General features: G+C 46.0%; 1 protein-coding gene across 1 annotated transcript in view; it reads left to right on the forward strand.

The window, feature by feature from the left end:
• The window catches only part of LOC103819716 (potassium voltage-gated channel subfamily KQT member 1-like), a 411,297-nt gene extending 390,159 nt beyond the window's left edge, over positions 1 to 21,138 (forward strand). Inside the window, exon 17 of the mRNA XM_030238669.2 lies at positions 19,208 to 21,138. Coding sequence (XP_030094529.1) covers positions 19,208 to 19,348 — 141 coding nt within the window. The 3' untranslated portion in view covers positions 19,349 to 21,138. The remainder of the gene's footprint in view (positions 1 to 19,207) is intronic.
• Positions 21,139 to 21,408: the final 270 nt, after the last annotated feature.

Below are 21,408 nucleotides of genomic sequence, written 5' to 3' on the forward strand. Positions count from 1 at the left end.
AAATGACTAGCACAATATGAAGAAAGCTGGGCAGCAAAACAAAATCTCATGAGGTCCCTTGTGAAGGCATTCTTTGCAAAGACATAGGAAATGGTTTTATGAAAATCACCAGCTGAATTTCCCCTCCCAGGATTTTGGTCACAGGGAATGCAGGTGCAATCTCTGAGGATGAAGCACAGCTAAAATCAGTTTTGAGTGTCAACATTCAGAGCAATCTGCAGAAGCCCATGCTCATCTCCAAGTGATGGAATTTGCTTCCTGAAGTTCCCAAAACTCCCTGCCACACCCAGCAGCAGTGGGCACTGGGAGCTGGCTTTCACAGCCAACAATCTGACCTGCCCAGCAAACCACCTTACTCTGGGGGGGCAGACACTGGGGAGGGCTTGCCCTCTTGCTTTCAGATATTTTGCACCTCTGCTTTCTCAGTGCAGTGTGATTTTCCTGCTGGCATGTTTCCACTTTGGGGCTTTTTTCACTCCCCACTCACACCAATCTCGTGCCTAAATCCAGTTCCAGTCTCAGCAGTGTGGAACATTCTGCTGCAGCAGAATGGCAGGAGCCAGGGACAGATGACAGGAACATTTCTGCTGGGGAGGATGACAGGGCAGCTATGGCTGAGGAGCTTTGCAAAGCAATAACTCAGCAGATTGCTGGCAACACTTCAAGTTAGCACTGCCTGTTGTCAGAGCTGAGCTTTTCTGAAATCTCCTCAAGAGGGGAAGGGCTGCTCACCAAGGACATCACTTCTGTGGGACCAGGACCTTTAAGTGACAATGTTGGCACTGGGACATATTTAGGGTGGGTTGTGCCAGGTGGAGGCTCAGAAGCTCAGAGTGCACAAAGCAGTTGTGGGGACAGACACCATCTAGCACCAGCTCCCAGCACTGGAGGGGCAAGGACCAGGACTAGGGTCTCTGGGGAGCACACAGGAGGGCATGGGGCACTCTGCAGTGGCAAGGAGCTTCCTCCAGAGTTAGCCCAGGTGTTAGAGCCCTCCAGCAGCTCTGCAAAGTCATGGGCAAGCACCAGCCCCCATCTGGTGTGCCTTGCCAGGACAGCATTTGTAAGTGACCACTTTGGTCACCTTAGAGAAGTGCCATGCTCTGCTAGTCTCTAAGAAGGATCAATAGGGACTGTAGAACGACTCAGAGCAGATGGCAAGGCTGTGTGTGAAGATGGAAGTGGCCTTACAGCATCATCTGAATCAAACCTACACTGACATTGAGGAAGATTTGCCAAAATCCTTGTGTTGGTGCTCCCAGAGACCTCATGTTTGTCCCTGCTCAGCACAGAGCCCTCCCCAGCACAGCTGGACCTCCTGACTGTCTGGGAGCTCTCAAAGGTTTGCAGCTGACCCCCCAAAAGCAGGTTTCCTTTAGTCCCTTTCGTGCCTTGGCTGCTTTTCTCTGAGTCCCCATGCAGTGTGGCACCCCAGCCCAGCCCAGCCCAGCCCAGATCACAGCCCTGGGGTGGCTGCACTTGTCCCTTGCTGCCGGGGCCTGAGCCCCTGCAGCTGTCCCCTGGCCACTGCCACTCAATCAGCTCCTTGTCACTGGCCTGGGGAGCAGGCAGGAGGTGCAAACAGAGAGAAGAAAGGAGAAAGATGGAGGAAAAATCCCATATCCAGTCACTGGTGCCAGGGGAAAGCTGGCTTCCTTCCAACTCTGCCCAAAAAATTCTGTGACAATGAACCCCTGTGATGTGCTCATGGTGAGCACTGCAAATATTGATGGACTTCTGTATCTAAGAATTAGATATTAGGGGTTTTTCACAGGAAATAGATCTGTGCACACTTTTTAGGTGAATGGCAGGGTGTGCAAATAGAAGCTTCTGTGTACACAATAGCTGTCTGCATTGAGCATGCCATGGAGCATTTTGCTCACAGAAAGACCAGTTTATGCATTAAATAGCCCAGAAATAACATATTTCACATATTAAGGACCACTTCTGATCCCCCCAGCAGTCCTTTGGCACACTTGAAAATACCAGGCATCTCACAACCAACACCACCTCTTGGTACTAAAAAGTCCTGAAGCCAAGCAAAACTCTATTTTTGATGATCTGTTGGACAACTATAAACTTGTGGGAGCTGTTCTGATGTCTTGCCAGGAACAGATAGTTTTTCTTTACTTGCTGATCTCTTTGATATTGTATTGGGATATCAAGAAGTTTTTTTCCTCTGGAGAGCTTTGAGAAAAACAGGTCTTGTTTTTGGACTCTCACAATGCGTCCTGCAGGGATTAAAATAAAAGTTGTTTATAATCTATTGCTTCCTGCATTGAAGGGGCTCACAGAGCCTGCCAGAAAACACTGTACTTTGTTGCTATTGCCACTGTGGGGTTTTTTACTTAGTAATTTCACCTAAGGCCAGGCTGCAGAATCAATAGCCATGGTTAATAGCAAATTATTGACAGTTATCTCAGGATTAACTCATTCCTGTATCCAGGCCTAGTTAACCCTAGTAATATTTAAGAAGTGTTGGTTCTTGACCAAAGAGTGTTTTGCTTCTCTGATTGCTGTGAAGTTCTTACTTTTCCAATACACACAATCCTTAAGAACTGGAACTCCTCAGTCTCAGAAATCTGATGTAAATCAGCTGATGGCCCCAGACAGCAGACTTGTTTGCAGGGCTCAATGGTCCATTATCTGAAAGGATAACAAGAGTAATCCAGACCCAGAAGAATCAGCAGTATGAAATCAACCACCAAAAACAAAGAAGTGATTCACAACAGATCAGTGTGGATGCGCCAGAGGCTTTGAACTTAAACAAATAATAACAGCTGTAAAATATATTTCTTTATTATTATTAAAAATCCCCAGTTTTTCCCAAAACATCAGTATGTCCACTATAATCTTTCCTTTTCCTGGGAACGAGTAGTCCTGGTATCAATTCTGGATGATGTGAACCATAACCCTTAAAATCCTTAAATGACTGCTCCCATCTGTATGACTTCCCCTCACTTGAAAGGGCCAGAAATGCAAATGAATTAATCCACAGGATGAGCTTGATGTGGAAAAATGTTGTTTACTTCAGTATGTTTTGAACAGTTCATGGTTACCCCCTGCTTTGGGGGAAAAAAATAAAAGCAACAGCCATATGACAGCAGAGAAAAAAATTTCAAGACCTTTTAGCAACTACTAGAATTAACCTGATGAACCCAAACCTTGCCACAGGCAAGGTAAACAAATTGACCCTATGACTTCCACATAGCTTTGAGTTGCATGCAAGTGGAGATCGCTGGCGTCAGGAGCTTCAGCCAGAAAACTGAGGCTCTGTTTGCTCACACAACAGTTCTCTTCAAAAGGGAAGGAAGAAATAAAATGGCATTAAGTAACCAGTACAGTGAGGGCATTTCCATTTCAATCTACAAATCTGCCTGAGTTGGTTTGACTTTGTCTTTGCAGCAGTTTTTCCAGGCCTGGCATTCTCGAGGTTCAGCCTCCAAAGTCTGGAGCAGTGCTTGAGTTTAACTGTGTGATTGTGCCAACTTTTCTGAGCTGCATTAGGTGGTGAGCTCTTCTGTGAAGCCACATCTCACAGACTTGAGCATTGGCCCTGAGGTATTTGCCCAATTATTGTGGGATACCTTTGTCCCTTGATCTGTCTGCAAAAGCAAACTGGAAGTCTCTGGTTTGTCGTGTCCTCCCTTCCAGCTGTTCCAGCTGTTTGCCTTCGTGCACCTCTCTGGAGGTGAGCACTGGGCAGGTGGTGATAGGCTGGAGGACACTTCAGCCCTGCCTTGTAACCTTGACAAAACAGTGCCAGCAGCTCACCCAGGGACACCTGGCCTGGGTTTCCCCAGCTGGGGACACTCTGCTGCTGGCCACAACAGCACACCCAGAGCTGGACTGTAGGACTGCATGGGGCTGCGCCTCTGTGTTCATCAGCTGTGACTCCAAAGGTCTGGGAAGCCCCAGGACTTCAGGGGGATAAGACATCAGTTCAGAAGGAGCTGCCACTACCCTTGGGAATTTGGTTATCCTGGAGCAGCCACGGTTGGTGGTCAAGTTGTCTGGTGCTGGCAGACTGCCCCCTCTTGTGCAGTGAGGATGACCTGTCAGACAGCTCTTGCTGCAGTTTATTGGCAGGGTGTGTGGCTGAATCAACAGCAGGCATAGGAAGAATGGCGTTCCTGAAGAGTGCTGGAGCAGCTGACAGCACTGATGTGTCCAACATTTGTCTTCCACCAGCTCACAAAGTATGTCTGAAACAGATATGACAATACTGGGTCATTATTGCAGGCATAACCCGAGCCCCAGTAGAGAGACACATTCATAATGCAAGGTTCTCTGGTAAAGAGGGGGATTTCAGAGTGTTCTGGCATCTATTCACTCCTGCAAGAGGAGATTTATCTCTCCTCTGAGCTATGACTGCATCTGTTGCTGGTCTATAGCTGTCCTGACTCCTGAAGCCACACTTCAGGAGAAGTCAGGTTTAACTGCACCCTGAAGAGAGGTGGGAATTGTACCCCTGTAAATGAATAAATGTAAACCACACAATCTGCAACGTGACTATGGGCTGCACATTCAGCTAGCTGAAAAGACCACACTCCTCTCTGCTGCCTCATCTGGGACTCACCCTGCCTTTTGTGTACGAAAGGTTTCACCACGTGCTACTTTACTATGCAGAAATATTCTTGTTTTTCTCCTGCTTGTGTTTTTGTTACACTCCTTGCATTGGTTTTCCAATATTAATGCCCCTTAGTCACACTGGAGTTAGCCAGGTTTCTGCTCTGTATTTTTACCCTCTCCCCTGAGGGTTTGTGGAGAGCAGAGCAGGGAGAAGTACAGCCTTAACTGTAAAATAAATCAGGAGGCTGAATGAGCTTTCACAAGGTAAAAGCATTGTATAAAATAGATATTTTAGGCCATGATATGTAGGGGATTGTTTCATAGGCTGGAGTTACCTTCAGGAATTAATCATCCCACTGTATATAAAGCCCATCTGACTGCTGAGAAAAAAAGCTGCTTTTTTAAAAATACATTTAATCATATAATATTTATATTTGCTTTTACATTGTTATGGTCCTACTGACTATTTAGCAGCCAAGAGTTTTGAATATTTCTGGTTATCTTCCTTTTTTTAAAGCTTAAAGAGATCCTGTAAGATTTGGAGGGACCAGGATTTGACCTATTGTCTCTATTTGCCAAGTCAGTGTTAATTCCTTGTGCAGGATATTTTCATAAATGAATGCTTCAGTAAAGTTGGTTTGAAAGGAAAAAGGAAAAAAAATAAAATGAAAATAGAAGTGGCTGGAGCCCAGCACCTGGCAGTACAAACACATGCAGCTCAGCAGAGGGTGAGCAGCCCCTTGGGGAAAAAGCTCTGGGCACTCCAAGGTGATGAGTAACCCCTGCCATGGCCATGCCCTGGCAGCCACAAGCCATGAGTCAGCCCCCCGCTGCCAGATTATAAGGGGGAGGTTGCTTTAAGTGTCTTTAGGCTTTAAAAAATAATAACACATGCAGGGTTTTCTTTTTTTTGCTCTCCTTTCTGATGTTTGGACCCTTGACTCTGCCTTCTCCTCATGGTTTCCCGTTTCTCTCAAAATTACTTTTTCTTTTTTTGAACTGAAAGCTGAGGTTCTCATCTAATCACTTCACTCCAGGAGCTGGGGCTTTTCAAACAATAAATATCACAAGCCTGGCAAGGAGCTCTGAGAGCTTGTGTTGGTGACTGCTGCAATAACAATCTTGGATGTTTACGCAGTGTAGAAAATAGTGTAAAAACAAGCTTCAGTTTCAAGATATAAATCTTCCCCATTGTGAGAAATAGCTTCAGAGAGCTGTTTGTTTTAATTAATAGTTGCAGAATGGTGAATAACTGGCATAAAATAACTGGCCCAAACCTTCACCTAAATCCTTGAGGAAAAAAATAAAAAACAAAACCAGACATTAAAAACTTCTTTTAAGATATGAACCTTTAGCTTGTGGCAAAACATCTTCAAGTAAGAACTTATAGCTGGACTCCTGAACTCAGTTTTGATGAAGTGTCCTGATTTTAAATCTGGCTGTTCATTTAAGATCCTATATATAGATTTAGGAAATCTAACTTAAGGCTTCATTTTGAAAAAGTATACCTTGGCCTCTTTTGCAAATGTATTTTTATATTCATGTATATATGTGTATATAGAATTAGAGAGAAGTATGTTTCTCTAAAATTCCTGGCTTTAGGCCTTGACTTGGCCTAAGTGAGAAGAACATGTGAAGAGGTTTATGAAAAATAAATCTTTGCATTCATCCAGCACCTTTCACCTGAGTATCTCAAAGCACTTTACACCAAGGAAGAATTATGCCACTTTAGCCCTGCTCAACCCTAGAAGAATCTGCAGCATGGAGTGGTCTGGTGGCTTGTCCCAGGTTGTCAGAGTGGGTTTCCTGACCTGACCCAAGCTAAGGAGGGCAGTCAGTCTCCTCCTCTGCCCTCCCTCCCCACCACCTTCCTCCTGCTCCCACCCTCGCCATCGAAATCCGGCACAGCGGCCCCATGGGCTGCTGATCTGCTGCTGCTGCCTCAGCACCCCCATTTCTCCACACATTTCTTGCATCCTGTCTCCCTAAACGTTTTAGAAAATGCAGCCCTGACCCCAAAGAGTTGACAGGATAAACAAACACAATTTTGTGTGTGGGTGAGAGAGATGCAAAGAAAAGCCTTGTCGTGCCAGCACCCCCTAATCGCTCTGCTTACGTGCTTTGTGTCTTTCCCTCATTCTTTATCTTTTTTGTTTATTTACAATATGCACTCTTCAGGCTGGGGATGCTGCCTCCTCCTCCTGCCTTTTCCACAGTTCAGCCCCAGAGCTGCTTGGAGCCCCTCACTGCTACCACAGTACAAACAATAATAAATAAAACCAGCACTGTGAAGAGATTATAATTAGAGCTGTGCAAAACTCAGCAGTTTTGGTCTGCATCGGTTCCTCCCTGCTGAGTCTACATTGTGTTTTGGATTTGTATGCAAAAAACCCAAAGCAAAACTTCCAAAGTGCCAAGTGTGGCCGGGTCTAGGCTCAAAATCCTGCATATACCAGGGTGTTTTAAAAGGTTCCTCCTTGAAATTATAAATCTGCTCAATCCAGGTTTACTGAAAGGCTCCTGAACCTTTGCAGGCTTTGGGAATCAGCAAAGTTTTTGGTTTTACTACAAAAGCTTCTCTCAGCTCTGCCTAATGTACCAAGTGCCACCTCATGTTGCCCTGTGGCTAACAAGAGGATTTAATCTTCCCCAGCTGCCCAAGCAGATCTGCTCCTGAGCACCACATCTGGCTTTCAAACAGTGTTTCAGATTGCCACACTCACTGGCCATGCCCAAGTGATGTGGGTAAACAGAGCCATGTCCAAAATCCCACTCTGACCCAGGGCACTGCCCTGAAACCACCCTGAGCTGAGTAATTCCTGGGAGTGCCTGGGGAGGGCCCTGGGAAGCACTGAGGAGGGCTGGGGACGGCAGAGCATTTTGGCTGGCACCACAGATGGGCAAACCTTCACCCCCACCCCCTTGTGCACACGGGTCCTGCTCCCTCTGCCTCTCTTGCCAGGGCTGGGGATGGAGGTGAAGCCCCACAAGAGCAGTGATGTCTCTGCAGCCACAGAGCCCAAGGATGGTTAGTGGGGCAACTCTTACTTTCCCCTCCTCTCTGATTTTGTGTGCTTTTGGCATGTGCAAGTCTCTGAACTAAAGCTGGCAGGAGCTCTTACATCAAAAAGTCCCTTCCCAGGCAAAATTTGCAGGATCTGCTGCACTACAAGTAGTCATATTGATTTTGATGAATTTTTCAGGAATAATGAGCAAAAAACAAAGATTTGAATGGAGGTTTCTCAGTATTTTTAAAATGAAAGGGGAGGGGATCATGTATTTCAAAGCGATTTTTGTCTTCTGCAGATCGTTAGCAAATAATAAAGGGGGAAAATTACATTGCATGGCAAAGAAACTGTTTACTTGTACCCAGGCTTGGCACATTCTGGGGGCTTGGAGAATTTTTTCTTAATCTTTTTGCAGGACAGAAAATCCACATCCTTATTAACAGTAATTAAAACCTTAGCTCAAATTCCTAGGAAAAAAAAATTGCCTTACCATGGACATTTCAGCTAACTGTGCCAAAGGTAAGGGGAAGAAGGGTGAGGAACTCCATTTTTTTTTGTTGGGGTGCACCATGCCTCAGCTGAAGCACAGCATAAGACCAGCTTCTTGGAGCTATTGCTTTTTCCCTCTGCTCCTGTGTGATCTCCAAGCAGTAAAATGGTCACTTCAGCATGGAACAGGAGAAATCCATGGCCCTGGTATCCAGACTGGGGGGAATAACCCCAGCCAATAACCCAGGCATTTTTAAATATGGCTTAGACATATAGATTATATTGTTCCAGTAGACCAAAGTCACAGTTCATGGTGAATAAAAGTAAATCAAAGGTTGGACATGATGATCTTGAAGGTCTTTTTCCACCTCAAAGATTTGTACAATTCTATTAAAAGTAGATGTAGCTAATTACTTATTGTAAGCAATTAAATCTGTGGGGTTCTCTGTAGTCACAAGTGCTACCTATTTTATTAATGAATTTTAGCTTATTCCTCTTTTATTAATGGATTTTAGCTTTCTGACCTGAAAAATCTATGCTTTCCCTCCTAGCAGAGAGTTGCATAAAGATTTCCATGGCTTCCCAGTTCTACCTCTAGAACCTCAACAAAGCCAGTAGCCCAAAATCTTAATTAAACTGCAGCACTGGTTTAAATTGTTCTGCTAAATGCTGGGACAGTGAAATCTCACTGGGCCATTCTCATATTCCCACACCTCCATGTTCATGTTAATACACGTCCCTTTTTAGTATTGCTGTACTTTTTCTCTGCAATGATAGGTGAAAAATGAAGAAACATGGAGGAGAAAAATTATATCTATATATATGGTATATAATGGTCTCCCCTGGCAGTATTCCCTGCAGGATAAGGCTGAAGAGCTCTAAAAGTGATAGTAGGCATAGCTGAATTATTTTTTCCCCCTTAATTAAGAGCACAGTGCCTTGCAACAGAAAATTGAGGCAGGTTTCTGCTGACTTAGCAAGTGCCTCATGAGGAAGAAATCTATCTGGCAATTATGGCTTTGTGTCTCCCGCCCTGTCTCCTGTTGTTTGTGTAAGACACCGGTGCTTCTGCCACGGGCTTCTTCACACAGCTGTCCTGTCACTGCCAGCTTTCATAGATAATCCATCCAGCTCAGCACAGTTCAAATAAGACACCTCCCTTTCTTTGCTTTAATTAATGCTTGCTTTGAGTCTCCCCTGGGGATGTAGCCATGCTGATTTTTCAAAATTCTCACTTATTTTTCAAGCACGAAAGAAATGGAAAACGGCCGCTGCTGAGATTCCGGGTTTGGGAAATCTGCTTTGCTCAGTCTTCTGTTCTCAGTCAGTGTTTTAAATGGCCATGGACATCTCTTTGGCTACAGAACATACTATGCAATAAATTCTCTAGCTTGGGAAGGAGAAAAAGACAAATCTGGCCAAATTCATCGTTCCTGCAGGCTCTTCTGCTGCCCTGCACACACAGTGCTGCAGCTACAGCCCATTCCTGCACTGGTTTGTGCTCTCACACCCCACACGTTGCTCAGGCTCTTCCAGGTGCTGAGCAATCCCACATCAAGTCATGAACTGTTCCTTGCTGTGTTGTTGTTTTTCCTGCACTGTCCAAGCCTGTGGGTTTTGCTGATCTGGGAAGAAATGCTGTGGCTTGGCGTGACTAAACAGACAGAAGGACACCCTCAGCACCAGGGTGCTGTGGCCCCAAATCTGGACAAGGCAGTCCAGAGTCCACCCACTTGCCATGATTTTTTTCAAGAACTCATTAAAAATACATGTGGCAGTGCTGTTAATAAACCAGCAAGCCAGTAAAATCCACCAAATGACAGATAAGCCAGACAGGCTAAGAGCAAAGGGCTCAGCAAAGCACGTTGAGTCAGTCAGAATCAAGAACTGCTACACCCTCAATCAGCACTGCCTGATAATATTTCACTTGCTTTGGGTTTCTGTGCTTTAATGAGGAGACAATGGTGTTTTGTAATCCTGGCTATTTAAACACGTAACACCACCCTGTGCTTCTGCAGCTTCTCCCTCCAACCACCTTGTGAGCATTGTGCAAAGTCCTGTGGCACCTCCAGAGGCTGTGGGACTTCCAGTGAGTGTGCTGTGTAAAGGCAAGCCCAGGGACTTGTCCCATGCTGAGCAGAGAAGGAATGAGGGCAGAAGTTTTCATCTGACCTGTTCAACAGCTCATGGTGCAAAGGCCCAGCTCTCACTTCCCAAGACCTTCCCAAGTCAGCTTCTCCTGGGCTTCCTGCATCGCTTCCACTGAAACAGGGCACAGCTAAATGAGGGCCCAGGACAGGCTCCCTGATGGCCAGGGCATGGTGTGAGCTTGGTTTTTCTGACAGCAGCACAAATCTGCACACAGACCAGCCCTTAGTCTGGCTACAGGGTTTGGCTAAAATGGTGTCAGCTGAAAAGAGAGGCCCAGACAGTGGCCTCCCAGTGACACCCTCTGATCCCCAGACAATCATCCTTTTGCTTCCTGGTCACATTTTTCCTCCTGGCACCATCAGCATACCACACTTCCAAACTTGTTCTGCAGTGTCCATGTCAATCCTCAAAGAACCAACACTAGGAAGGGCAAAGGCACCATCTTCTCTCGTCCTGTCCTCTGCCAACAGGGACCAATCTTCTTTTTCCAGCACAACTTCCTTCCTTCCTACAGCCAACATTTCAGCCCCCACATTAGATTACTCTTACCTTTTCCTTGGTCTGTGTTTTCTGTTTTGTTCCAAGACTGAAACCTGTCTAATTTCAAGTGATTTCATGTCAGAAAGACAGGAAATGACAGATTATGGGATCCACATGGTTAACAAATATTGATAAGGCTCATCCAGGAAGTGACTTGTGCTCAGTGCACAGAGGCCGGCCTGGGGTCTAGACTGGATCTTGGGTTTCTGAGCTCCAGGTCAAGTCCTACAAGAACTGCCTGGAACTTTTCTAGTACCTACATGTCTTGCTATCTAAATCTCCATCACCATAATGCCTGTGCTCCTCCCAATAACAACACTCCCTCTCGCTTTGCCTTTCTCACCACCCTATAAGTAAAGATGGACTGATAATTTCAAGCAAGGATATTTGTGTGTTTGCCTCTGTGTGTGTGTGTGTCTGTGTGTGTGAATGAAGAGCAGTTGTGCACCAACAGCTGTGATAAAGTGCATGAAAATTACCTTGGCACTCACAGTCCATCAGGTATGTCAGGTCAGCAGGGCAGCATTAAGGGAATTCTCCCACTGGGTTCAGTACCAGCAAGTTCTTCTTGCAACTAAGCTGAAAAGAAACAGCCCAAAGTGACCTCCCCCTGGCAGGAACTGGTGAGCCCTATCTAGCCATGAGGCTGGTGTGGTTAGATGTCATTCTCACAGAGGGGATTTATTTGAGCTCAGAAAAGCCTAAGTGAAGGCTTGATACCATCTACTCAAAGGGTTAGGTGAGATACAAACACCAAGTCCATCACACCCATCTAAAATGCTGAGTTATTGCACCCACCTAGTGAAAGGCTTAAGGTCACTCCTTTCTCAGTGCTCCTTTGGCACCATTTGAGTACTCAGTGCTGCTTTTTCTTTTTATTGTTCCTCTCTGTCCAGTATTGTTTGGAGATTTGAAAATTAAATTAATCAGCGTCTTGGAGCATGAGTTACAAGGTGGCTTTATTGTGAAATTGCAGTGTGACTCACAGAGGCTGCAGATCCACTCCTGAGGCCGGGCTGGCTCTGTTGCTTTTGCCTGTTGTTTGTCTCCAGGCTGGCTTTGAGCAGGACCTGCAGCCACACAATGCAAGGAGCTGAGAAATGGCAGGGCAGTGCGTCATGCCGGGCGTGGCTGAGCAGCCAAGTCACAGGGAGAGATGGCAAAGATTACAGGGAGGATCTGAGCAGGATCCAGAGGAGGCTGAGGAACAAAACGTCCTCCAACAATAAAAATATCCATTTATGGCTCAGGGGACAGAGAGTTCTGAAAAGTCCCATTCACCTGCTGGGGGGAACAAATTGCAAATGTCAGAAAGCACTGGCTGCAGACACAAAGACAGACAGGTGCACGGGCAAAGAGCTGAAATGGGACAAGCTCTCCCAGGAGTCCAGCTCAGCTGGCAGCCAGGTGCTGCTGCTGTGGGAAGGTACCCTTGTGACCACTCAAAGAGTGGCACCACTTGAATTTCTTGAGCCAGAAACAAGTACTTCTGGGAGCAGTAGAAATTGTGCTGCCTGGTTTCCTGTGACTCTCTATTTTGTGGTTGATTATCCGAGGCTAATAAGGGGCAAGAGCTGAATAAAGCTTTTCCTGTGGTCAGGGCATCCTGTGTGGATTCTCTGGGGTCTAATAATACAGTTCACCTTCCTCTTCTGCCCTTCCTTCAAAGAGGCACTAATTTGGATGTCTGTCTTCTGCACAAGTGCCAAACTTTCAGAAATCTGTATGAACTTTTTATCTGTAAGGATTCTCTGGCAAATGCGTCTGAAGTTGGCCAGCTTAATCCAAAGCTGCCATAGCAATATACATACAGATATATCATCAGCCAAACCTCATTTGTTTAGGAAGCAAGGATTCATTAAAAAAAAAATAAATCACACCTTCCCCAAAGCAGTAACACTACTGTGTGCTGACCAGGCCTGCTTTAGAAAGCCAGGGCTCAAGTTGTAATAGTTGCTGAGCAATTAAGCAAAAGGCATCTTACACCAGAAACATCAACCACAGACACAGGTCTTACTGGGGAGCTCCATCAGAGCAACTGTGGCATGGGAAATACAAAAATAAAATGCTCAATGAGAGGGTACAGGCAGGAAATACCCCAGGAGCACAGGGCAGAGGGATAGGCTTTGTGCTTTCATTGAAACAGGAAAGGTAGATGGAAACCAAAATAAATGAAGCTATACTTAAAATAAAGATTACCATACCCTAGGCCGACAGAGGTTGTAACACCTGACCTAAGAATGGGTGGGGATGTTTGGGAGAAAGGAAGGGAGGCCTGGAAAATGGTGGTGTTATCCAGATAAGTCCCATGGAATGAAAATAAACAGCCAGTATCTGCTAAGGGGTACACGGAATAAGTCAAACATGACAGTCTGGTGGTTCATACATTTTTATGTGTTCATGGAGAATTGGATCTGCCAGAACAGCAGCCTGCCATGGAAGTGGAGCTTATTTAGGTTCTACTCATGTACCTGTTTGCCTGACCTTTGAGGTTACTGGCAAGAGCTCCTGGTGTGGAGCTGGTGTTTCCGTGCTGTTTGCACCCTCAGCAGAGCCCAGCAAGGGGAGCACAGCTCAGTGCTGGGCCAGGTGGTGCTGGCAGTTGGCTACAGGACACTGATGTCCCACTGTGAGGTGTTTCCCTGTGCCTGTGCCACCTGGCAGTGCTGCTTTTTTTCTACGGCATTGTTGTAGAATTGACGCCAATTCCAACTCCGTCACAGCTCATCCCAAAACCAGCCAGTTCATGGGATCCTGTTCATGGGATCCTGCTCATCAAAGCCCTCCTGTTGTTTAAGAGACACAAGCTGCTAGTTCTCTGCTAATATGAATGCCAAGGTTTTTTCCAGCAGGATGTCATGATAGATGCAATTATTACTCCTCAGAGACCTGAGAAATGGTGGTGTAGATTTATCTCTGGGCATATGTGTGTAGGAGTACTTAGGAGACTCCAAAAGCTTATCCTAAAGGTATAATCCTGCAAACTGTTGACCATTCTGGCTCCACTCCAGCAAAGCACTTAAATATTTGGTGAACTCAGGAAGACTCTTCACATGCTTCAAGCACATCCATAAGCACTTCATTGGAGCAGGCTCAGAGTTTGCTCCAAAGCCACACCTTGCACAAGAAAAATCTCCCCAGGCTAGTCCCAGTCTCTGTGCCTGGTGTGGCCATTGGCTTCCTCACAGCTACCAACAGGCTGTGTCAACACTGACATTGTCTGGCCTTGCTGAAGGGGAAAAAGGTTTCTGTGGATTCAGCGTTCCACCTCAGTGCAATATCTCTAACAGGACAAGCAAGGTGAGAGGGAGGCAGTTTTGCAGGCAGTGCTGTAGACAGAAGATGTCCCTTCCCAGAATGAGGAGTCTCTGGGCAGCAATAAATCCACATGCTAAAAAATAAAGCCATTCCTAAAATAAACAATTCAGGCTTCGAAGTGTACAATAGGCAATTAGTTTGAATAATTGGGTGTAACTGTAGGCAGAGAGAAGCTACAAGACCAGATGTGCACATAAAGCTAAACACAGGATCTAATCAAATCAATCCACCATCTGGAATGAGAAGAAACATCATGTGACAGACCTGGTCAATATGTGAAAATGGTACAAATTTCTGGATAACAAGCTGAAGCTAAATCAATATGTTACATGAGTCAGAAATGGAAGCATCCATAAAATGGATTGCACCAGTTCAACTAAATCACATCTGATTTTACTACATTAATACCTTTTTCTCCTACAAACTGACCTTAGGTGACCTATCCCAAATAACAAGCTGGGAGTATCAGAAACAAATACCCACAGGTAGAAATAGCTCATGGCAGACTAAGGTTCATATGCACACTTCTGTCCATACAAAATAAATCCTACCTATCAAATGACTCTTTTCCAAGCAGTTGGTGTTAAAACCCTCCAGGCAGCTGTGTTTAAGTCAGAGAATGGATCCTGATTCATTGGAGCTGTCTCAGGAGCAGGAGCTGCAGCAAGGGCTGGAGACAGAGGAAACAGTAAAGCCAAGAGCAGAGCTGGGCCACTGCTAGAGAGGGGGAGTTCAGTGGGCTGAGCTCAGGTCTCTGGTGCTTTGGAAAGCCTGGGCTGGGATATAATGTTTGCATGGCCCCAGATGGGGTTGACTTTCCAGTGTCAGCTGGAAAATATCACAGCACCAGGCAAAGCCCCTGGGGATGGCCTTGCTGAGCTCCTGGGTTCCTCTGGGTTCTGGGGGCTCTGGGGGCTCTGGGCTGTCAGTGCTTAGTTTGCAGCTTGCTGTGGGACAAGGGCTGCATGGCAAGGAGGGCAGGTGTGGATATCTCATCTCCCAGCACAAAGCCCCCCTGGTGCAGCAGCTCTGACAGCAGGGGCTGGGGCTCAGCCACACAGAGCCCCTGCCAGGACACCCTGGGCTGTCCTGTGGGCTCACAGCTTTCTGCAATGCAGCCAGGCAAACAGGAAGGCAGAGTCAATCCAGCTCAACCCAAAGCAGAAGGTGCTGCTGCTCCATGACATTCTGATTGGGGACACAAATTGTCCCCTCTTTCCCCTGCTGCATCCCTGGTAGCAGCAGCCTGGACGTGCTGCAGGATGAACTGCACCAGGGCAGGGAGGGAGAGAGCAGAGCCTCCAGGAGGTGACAGTGACTTTATGTAATCTATGGGGTTAAGCTTTTGGTGCAAAGCTGCACTGACTCAGCAACATGGGAGTGTGTTTATGGGTTTACAGATTTACTCCAGTGCTCCAGCAGACCATCTTCCCCTTCTGCTGCCTCTCTGGAAATAGTTCAAGTCAGTGTGTTGTGCACATAATTGCTACTGGCTTTCCCAGCCTCCATAAATCATGTTAAAAAGACAGACCAAACCTAGGGGTGTCACCAAACCAACAGGGGGAGGGACTTTTCTGGCCTAAAGTGACAGGAGTTGGGGGAGACCATGTGGCTACTCTGGCTGTTTTCCACACATGCATTTTGTTTATGGTCTGTGTGTGCAAAATATGTCAGAAAAAAAAGCTCTCGTGGGAGCTAAGAATCTGTCCAGCATGTGACAAACCCCCATTATGACCCAGCCCTCTTCATCTGCCATGCTGCCATGCCAGGGGTCTTTCTCCACAAGCCTTTTCTGCAGCAGGAGTCAACTGAGGTAAAAAGAAGTGTTTAAGCATCACCAGCTCTCACAAAGAGGCTCAAAGTATCCTCAAACAGCCCATAGGTGTTGAAAGCCAATCTGGTGCTCAAGGTGAAGGGGAGGGACACCTTGAGCCCCATGGTTTGACTGAATTTGTGGATTGCTGTGCCTCAGTAGAGCTGGTGGCAGGGCTTTTTTTTGCTTTTTCTCTTTTTTTTTCTAAAGTCCTGCATGTCACCATGGAGTCCAGCCCCCTTTCACGGGGGGATGTTAGAATAAATACACATTTCAACACTCCTTCAGCTCACCTCACAGTCCCAATAACAACAGTGCAATATTTTAAACTGCTTTTGCAAGTCTCCTTTCTACAGGGCAGTTGAAAGGATATAAAAGCATTTTAACAATTTTATAGATCATCTCCAGAGCACTATTGTGATGTGGGAGAAGGGGAGTTTTGTTGCCATTTGCCCATGGACAGCTGCCAAGCTCACCTGTCTCCACTGAGCCAGCAAGGGCCATATCACATCTCTCTGGAAACTCTGCAGCCAGCTCTGGATGGCTTCTCACTTTACTTATCTGAAAAACACATTGCTCTGTTTAACCCTTTCTCAGCACTTGCCTGCGGGTGTTGCTCAAAACAAGCAACTTCTGTTTGGGCCTAGGGAGAGTAAGAGCTGTGAGGTGGATTTTGGAGAAACCTGAAACCAGGACCCTCCTGTGGAAAAAACCTTCATCCACATGAAAATTCCTCTAACCCTGCAAGTCATCCTACTGACCTCGGGCCAAGTGTCCACAGCTCTTCTTTTGCCACTCCCTGGTCAGAGTTAACCAGCCTCCAAATCAGACCCTTCTTCAAAAACCTCCAATTCCACAAGGTGCTGACTACATCTTCCTATGGGCCCTTAATTTTTGCCCCTAATTTCTGCTTCTTATCTCAAAAATTATCATGAAAACCCTCCTGTGTATGATTGACATAGGAGAACTGTGCAGTTTTGTTTGCTGGAGTTCAGGAAATATTTACTGATCCTCATGTGGAAGGTATGACAGAAGTGTAGTGTAATCTATTCCCCTGTGTAAGGATTTCTCAGTTTCCATCCCTACAAATGAATATTCTCCACCCTCCTCTTATCCTGGAAAAAAGAGGGCACAGAAATATTCCCTGTCACATTCTTTCACTGACCTGGCAAAATACAGTGAAATCCAGCAGAGTTTAAATGATATGGAATATGCAGGCATAGCTTATCTAAGATAAAGCGTGCAGATCAAAATCAACAAAGCCTCACAAAAGAAAGCCCCAAAAGAGCTTTCATCTGCCTGATCCCATTTCCCTGCCTACACTTCTTTGTACCCTATTGCAATACATTAGTTCTGCTTTGGTTTCTGCTCTGCAGCAACATTTCTGCTTAAGAAAGATTCTGTTGAGTCATTACCAGCATCAGCCAAACAGGCTTTTCAAGAATGGAGGAGAAAATAAAGGCTGTGGTTTTCAAATTAATTCCATGCTGCTTAACCCTTAAACCACTAGTGACTTTCAGACTCTCAGCCAAGTCAGTGCTGAGCAGATTTTGGGGCTGTTGTGCCTGAGACAGAGCAATGTCAGTGCTTTTATCAGTGATTGAACATTCAGGCAGTGCTGGCCATGCATCTGGAAGGCAGAAATTGTAGTGAAGGTCTCTGCTGTCCAACCCACACCCTAAACATTCCCTTCTTGCTTGTAAACACTGCCTCAGATAACCCAGACCCACACCTAGAGAGAGGCAGGGAGAAGGGCTTTTCTTACCAGAAGCTAGCAGTTCTAAATATAGGAATGGAAGAGAGACAAGCACGTCTCTCCCTCTAGGATGTAGCAGATATTCTCCACTCCTTCTTTCCCCAGCAGGTTGTATTTAGGAGACAATAGTGGTTACCAAAGAGATAGAACTTGAATAAGCTCCTGGTACCTTGAGGTTTGAGGGGCCCACAGGGGAGCCAACACTTGGAGTGAGAAGAGACAGAAGAGGGAAAAGTGGATAAGGTGATTTTCCTTGCCTTGGCTTTTAAAGCAATCTCAGCCTCCTAAGCTTTCAGTCCACGCTGCCAATGGCTATTTCCAAAGTTATCTTTGCTCAGAAAAAGGCTGGAATCGTTCTCTCTCTCTCTCATTCTCTCTGCCTCCCTTTTTAATGAAAGCTCAGTTTAGATCTGATATCAGTCTAAAAGGTTTGCTATCAAAGTTTATTAGACCCACTGGGACAGATCACAGTTTGCAGAGGCTCATAGTTTCACAGCAGATAACTGCAAAGTGAACCATTCAATGTTCTTCAAAATGCTTCTTTTTCTTGGGCTCATCTATAACACAAAGCTGCACTGTGTTCAAGCATCATTAGAAGTGATCCCAGCTGATTACATGATGCTGGCCATAGTTCTGCCTCTGGAGCAAAGTCAAGCAGCCCCCAGCCCCCAGCCTGTCCCACGGGGTGATGCTGAGGTGAGTGGGAGCCATTTGCAGTGAAGGCAAGCCCTACCAGCACAAGGGGATAATGCCAGCTATGTGCTTCTGAAAAAAAGATCAGAACTTTAAAAATACTGAGAAGCATGAGTGCAGCTTCCCTTTAAAAATTCATATTTGCCTTTCCCTGCTTAATGATAATGATAATGATAATGATATTGATGATGATAAAAACAATTAGGAAAGACTCCTCTGCTAGGGACTGCAGCTGAGAAATTTCAGCTAGAAAGCAATGAGAGAAGGAATTAGCATGTCTTCCTATAGAATGGCTGTTCCTTTTTTTTCTTTTTTTTTTTAACGAAGTCATTGGTGTTAATAGGAGGTTTTTAGTAGGCTATCCTCCTAAAAATTCATGGGAATAAACACCATATCTGGTAGGATCTCTGACTGCAACATGTATCACTGAGGCATCTATTTACAGTGTGAAGGGAGGGGAGGCTGTTCCATTTCCCAGGACAGTAATGGAAAGCATGATGTCCTACAAGCAAGGGTGGTGAAGGCTGGGAGAGGTACTGGGAAAAAAACAATCACAATAAACCGAAGAGTGAAGGAGAGTTTCAGGGCAGATATTTGCAGGATGCATCATCATCAGCCCTGGGAAAAGGCTGAGAGACAGAATGGGTGAATTGAGTCCTCGAGCCAGCAATGTCCTGCTGCCATCTTCCCTGTGAATTTGCAGTGGCATCTCCTCTAGCAGCAGGCTGGACAAACTTAGGGAGTGGGTGGCTCTCAGATGCCCATGCTCCCTGCCAGGCTTTTTCCTTGCTTTTGGTCTCGGAATGCCTCTCACCAGAAGCATTTGCAACCATCTGACAGCTCTTCTGCTCTCTGATTCCCTAACAGGTCATGCAGATGGACCAGAAGCTGGATGACATCCTGAGCACACTCCAGGCTCAGCTGGGGGATCAGCCCCAGGCACAGATGCCAGGGCAGCCACCCCACCTGGCAGACATCCCCAGACACCCACAGGGTCCCCCCCAGTGACCCTGAGAATGTGAAAGCCAGTGGACAGCCACACGTGACCCTCCTGCTCTTCCACATCCGGGGGTCTCTCAGTCTCAGTGTCCTCATCTGTGTCATGGCTGAAATGAAATATTGTGCAGTAGTAGATTAATGAGGAAAAAAAAACCAGGAAAAAAAATATATAAGAAACAGCAAGAAGCCAGTCACAACCTTAGGAGAGCACATAAGTTCTGCACCTGTTTTGTTTTATTTTAGCTGAACTCTGCCAGCCAGCAGCAGCCCAGCTCCCATCCCCCAGCCCCAGTTAGCTGAGCACACAGGCACAGGGCACGCTGTCAAGGGAAGCATCCCAGCCAGGGTTAGGATGACCCATTTGTGGGCAAGGAAGGGGAAAAGAACTGTTCTTTTGGCATTTAATCACTAAGTTTAATGCTCACAGCATGCCCGAAAGGGGGAAAGGAGCCAGCATTTGAACATGAAACAAATGGAAATCAGTGAACAGGAAAATTAAACAGCATGTTTTGACTTCTACCAAGCAGTGAGGATCATAAGAAGGGCAGATTTATATGCTAGTGCGAATGACAAAGTAAAGACAACAGGCTACTGATTAAAAATATGGAAGTGTACACAGGCTGGTTGACATATGAAAGGCTGAAGCAGAGACTTCAGCTAATTAAAGCAAAGGGCTGCCAGTGAGATGAGATGCATGTTGGAACAGACAGGCAGGAGAGATAGGATCTGCGTAGGCTTACTTCACCAGAACACTGTAATAGTTATCAGCTACGCTGATGACTGTTATGCAAAATGTTCTCAAGCTTTTACCTTCATTCAGCAGAGGTTGTTGACTCCAGTTGCCTTAATTTTAACATAAGGAACCTGTATGGTAATTGGCTATGAACTATCTGTGAAGCTGGGTTAAAGCCACGGAGTAGCAGGGTGCTGCAGGAGGGCTGCAGCTGTGATTGAGAGCAGCAGCGTTCCTTAAAGAAAACAGAAATGCACACACTGTTGATGAAAGTTAATGGCTGTTTAAATAAACTGCTGTATATAATTTTAAATGCTAGATTTATTTTTTGCCTTGTAACCTGGCTGTAAATCGAGTGCACATGCTGGCTGACGTGCTGTTGTTGAGGAACACCTCAGGTGCAGGTAGCTGGGCTGGCAAGCTGCAGATGGAAATGCAGGCTGAGATGCAGATTTAAATGCAGGCTGAAGTACAGGCTGAGCTCTGGGTGGGAGCCCAGGACAAGAGGATGAACTGCCGACCTTTGGGGTGACAAAGGGCACAAAGGCAGGTGACAGCCAGCCAGGTGAATGGACACTGAGACACAGCAGCAGCTGGGAATTGCCGAGCTTTTGGACAACAAGGGAGATGGAAACAAGTGATGGCAGCGAGGTGGATGGACACGGAGATGGGGACTGGCCACAGGGAGACTGTGATGGGATAAAATCCCAGGGGCTCCTTTGCTGGGGTCCCTCCTTGGAGGCAGCAGCTTGGGCTGTTTCTGTGTCACTGCCCCAGGAACAAGTGGCTTCATGGAATGAGACATCTGGGACTCTGCCACCTCTGCCATGGCAAAGCTGGTGTGATGTGAGTGGGGTGTGTGGGGAGCCAGGCCAAGGAAGGGCCTTTAGTCCCAGAAAGTCTCTGACCTTGGGAGTGCCACTGCCAGAGAGTCCCAGAGGGAATGGTCTGACTGGGGAGTTTCCTTAACATTGCCATCATGAAATGGATCTTACCTGGCACTTCAGAAAATGGACAATACAGCACTGCTGCTAAAGACCTAAATAATAAACCAAGCTAAAATGGGTGCAGTGTTACTTACTCAAGTTCTTTTTAATATATTTGCATAACCAACAATTTGAATGAGCAGAAGACTGCAGAGCAAAGACCTGATTCCTGGGAAATCCAAAATATATTCTATTCCCACTCATATCTGTGAAAGCCAAGCCTACATTGCATTTAAAAGCAACCTGAAAGACTGGTCCCTTAATAAGCATTTATTTGGACAAATGAGTGGTCCATTTCAATGTAATCAAATTAGTTTCTAACTATTACCTGTCCCTTTAAAACTCTTTCC

This window comes from Serinus canaria, chromosome 1A (genome assembly GCF_022539315.1).
Source record: "Serinus canaria isolate serCan28SL12 chromosome 1A, serCan2020, whole genome shotgun sequence".
Lineage (NCBI taxonomy): Eukaryota > Metazoa > Chordata > Aves > Passeriformes > Fringillidae > Serinus > Serinus canaria.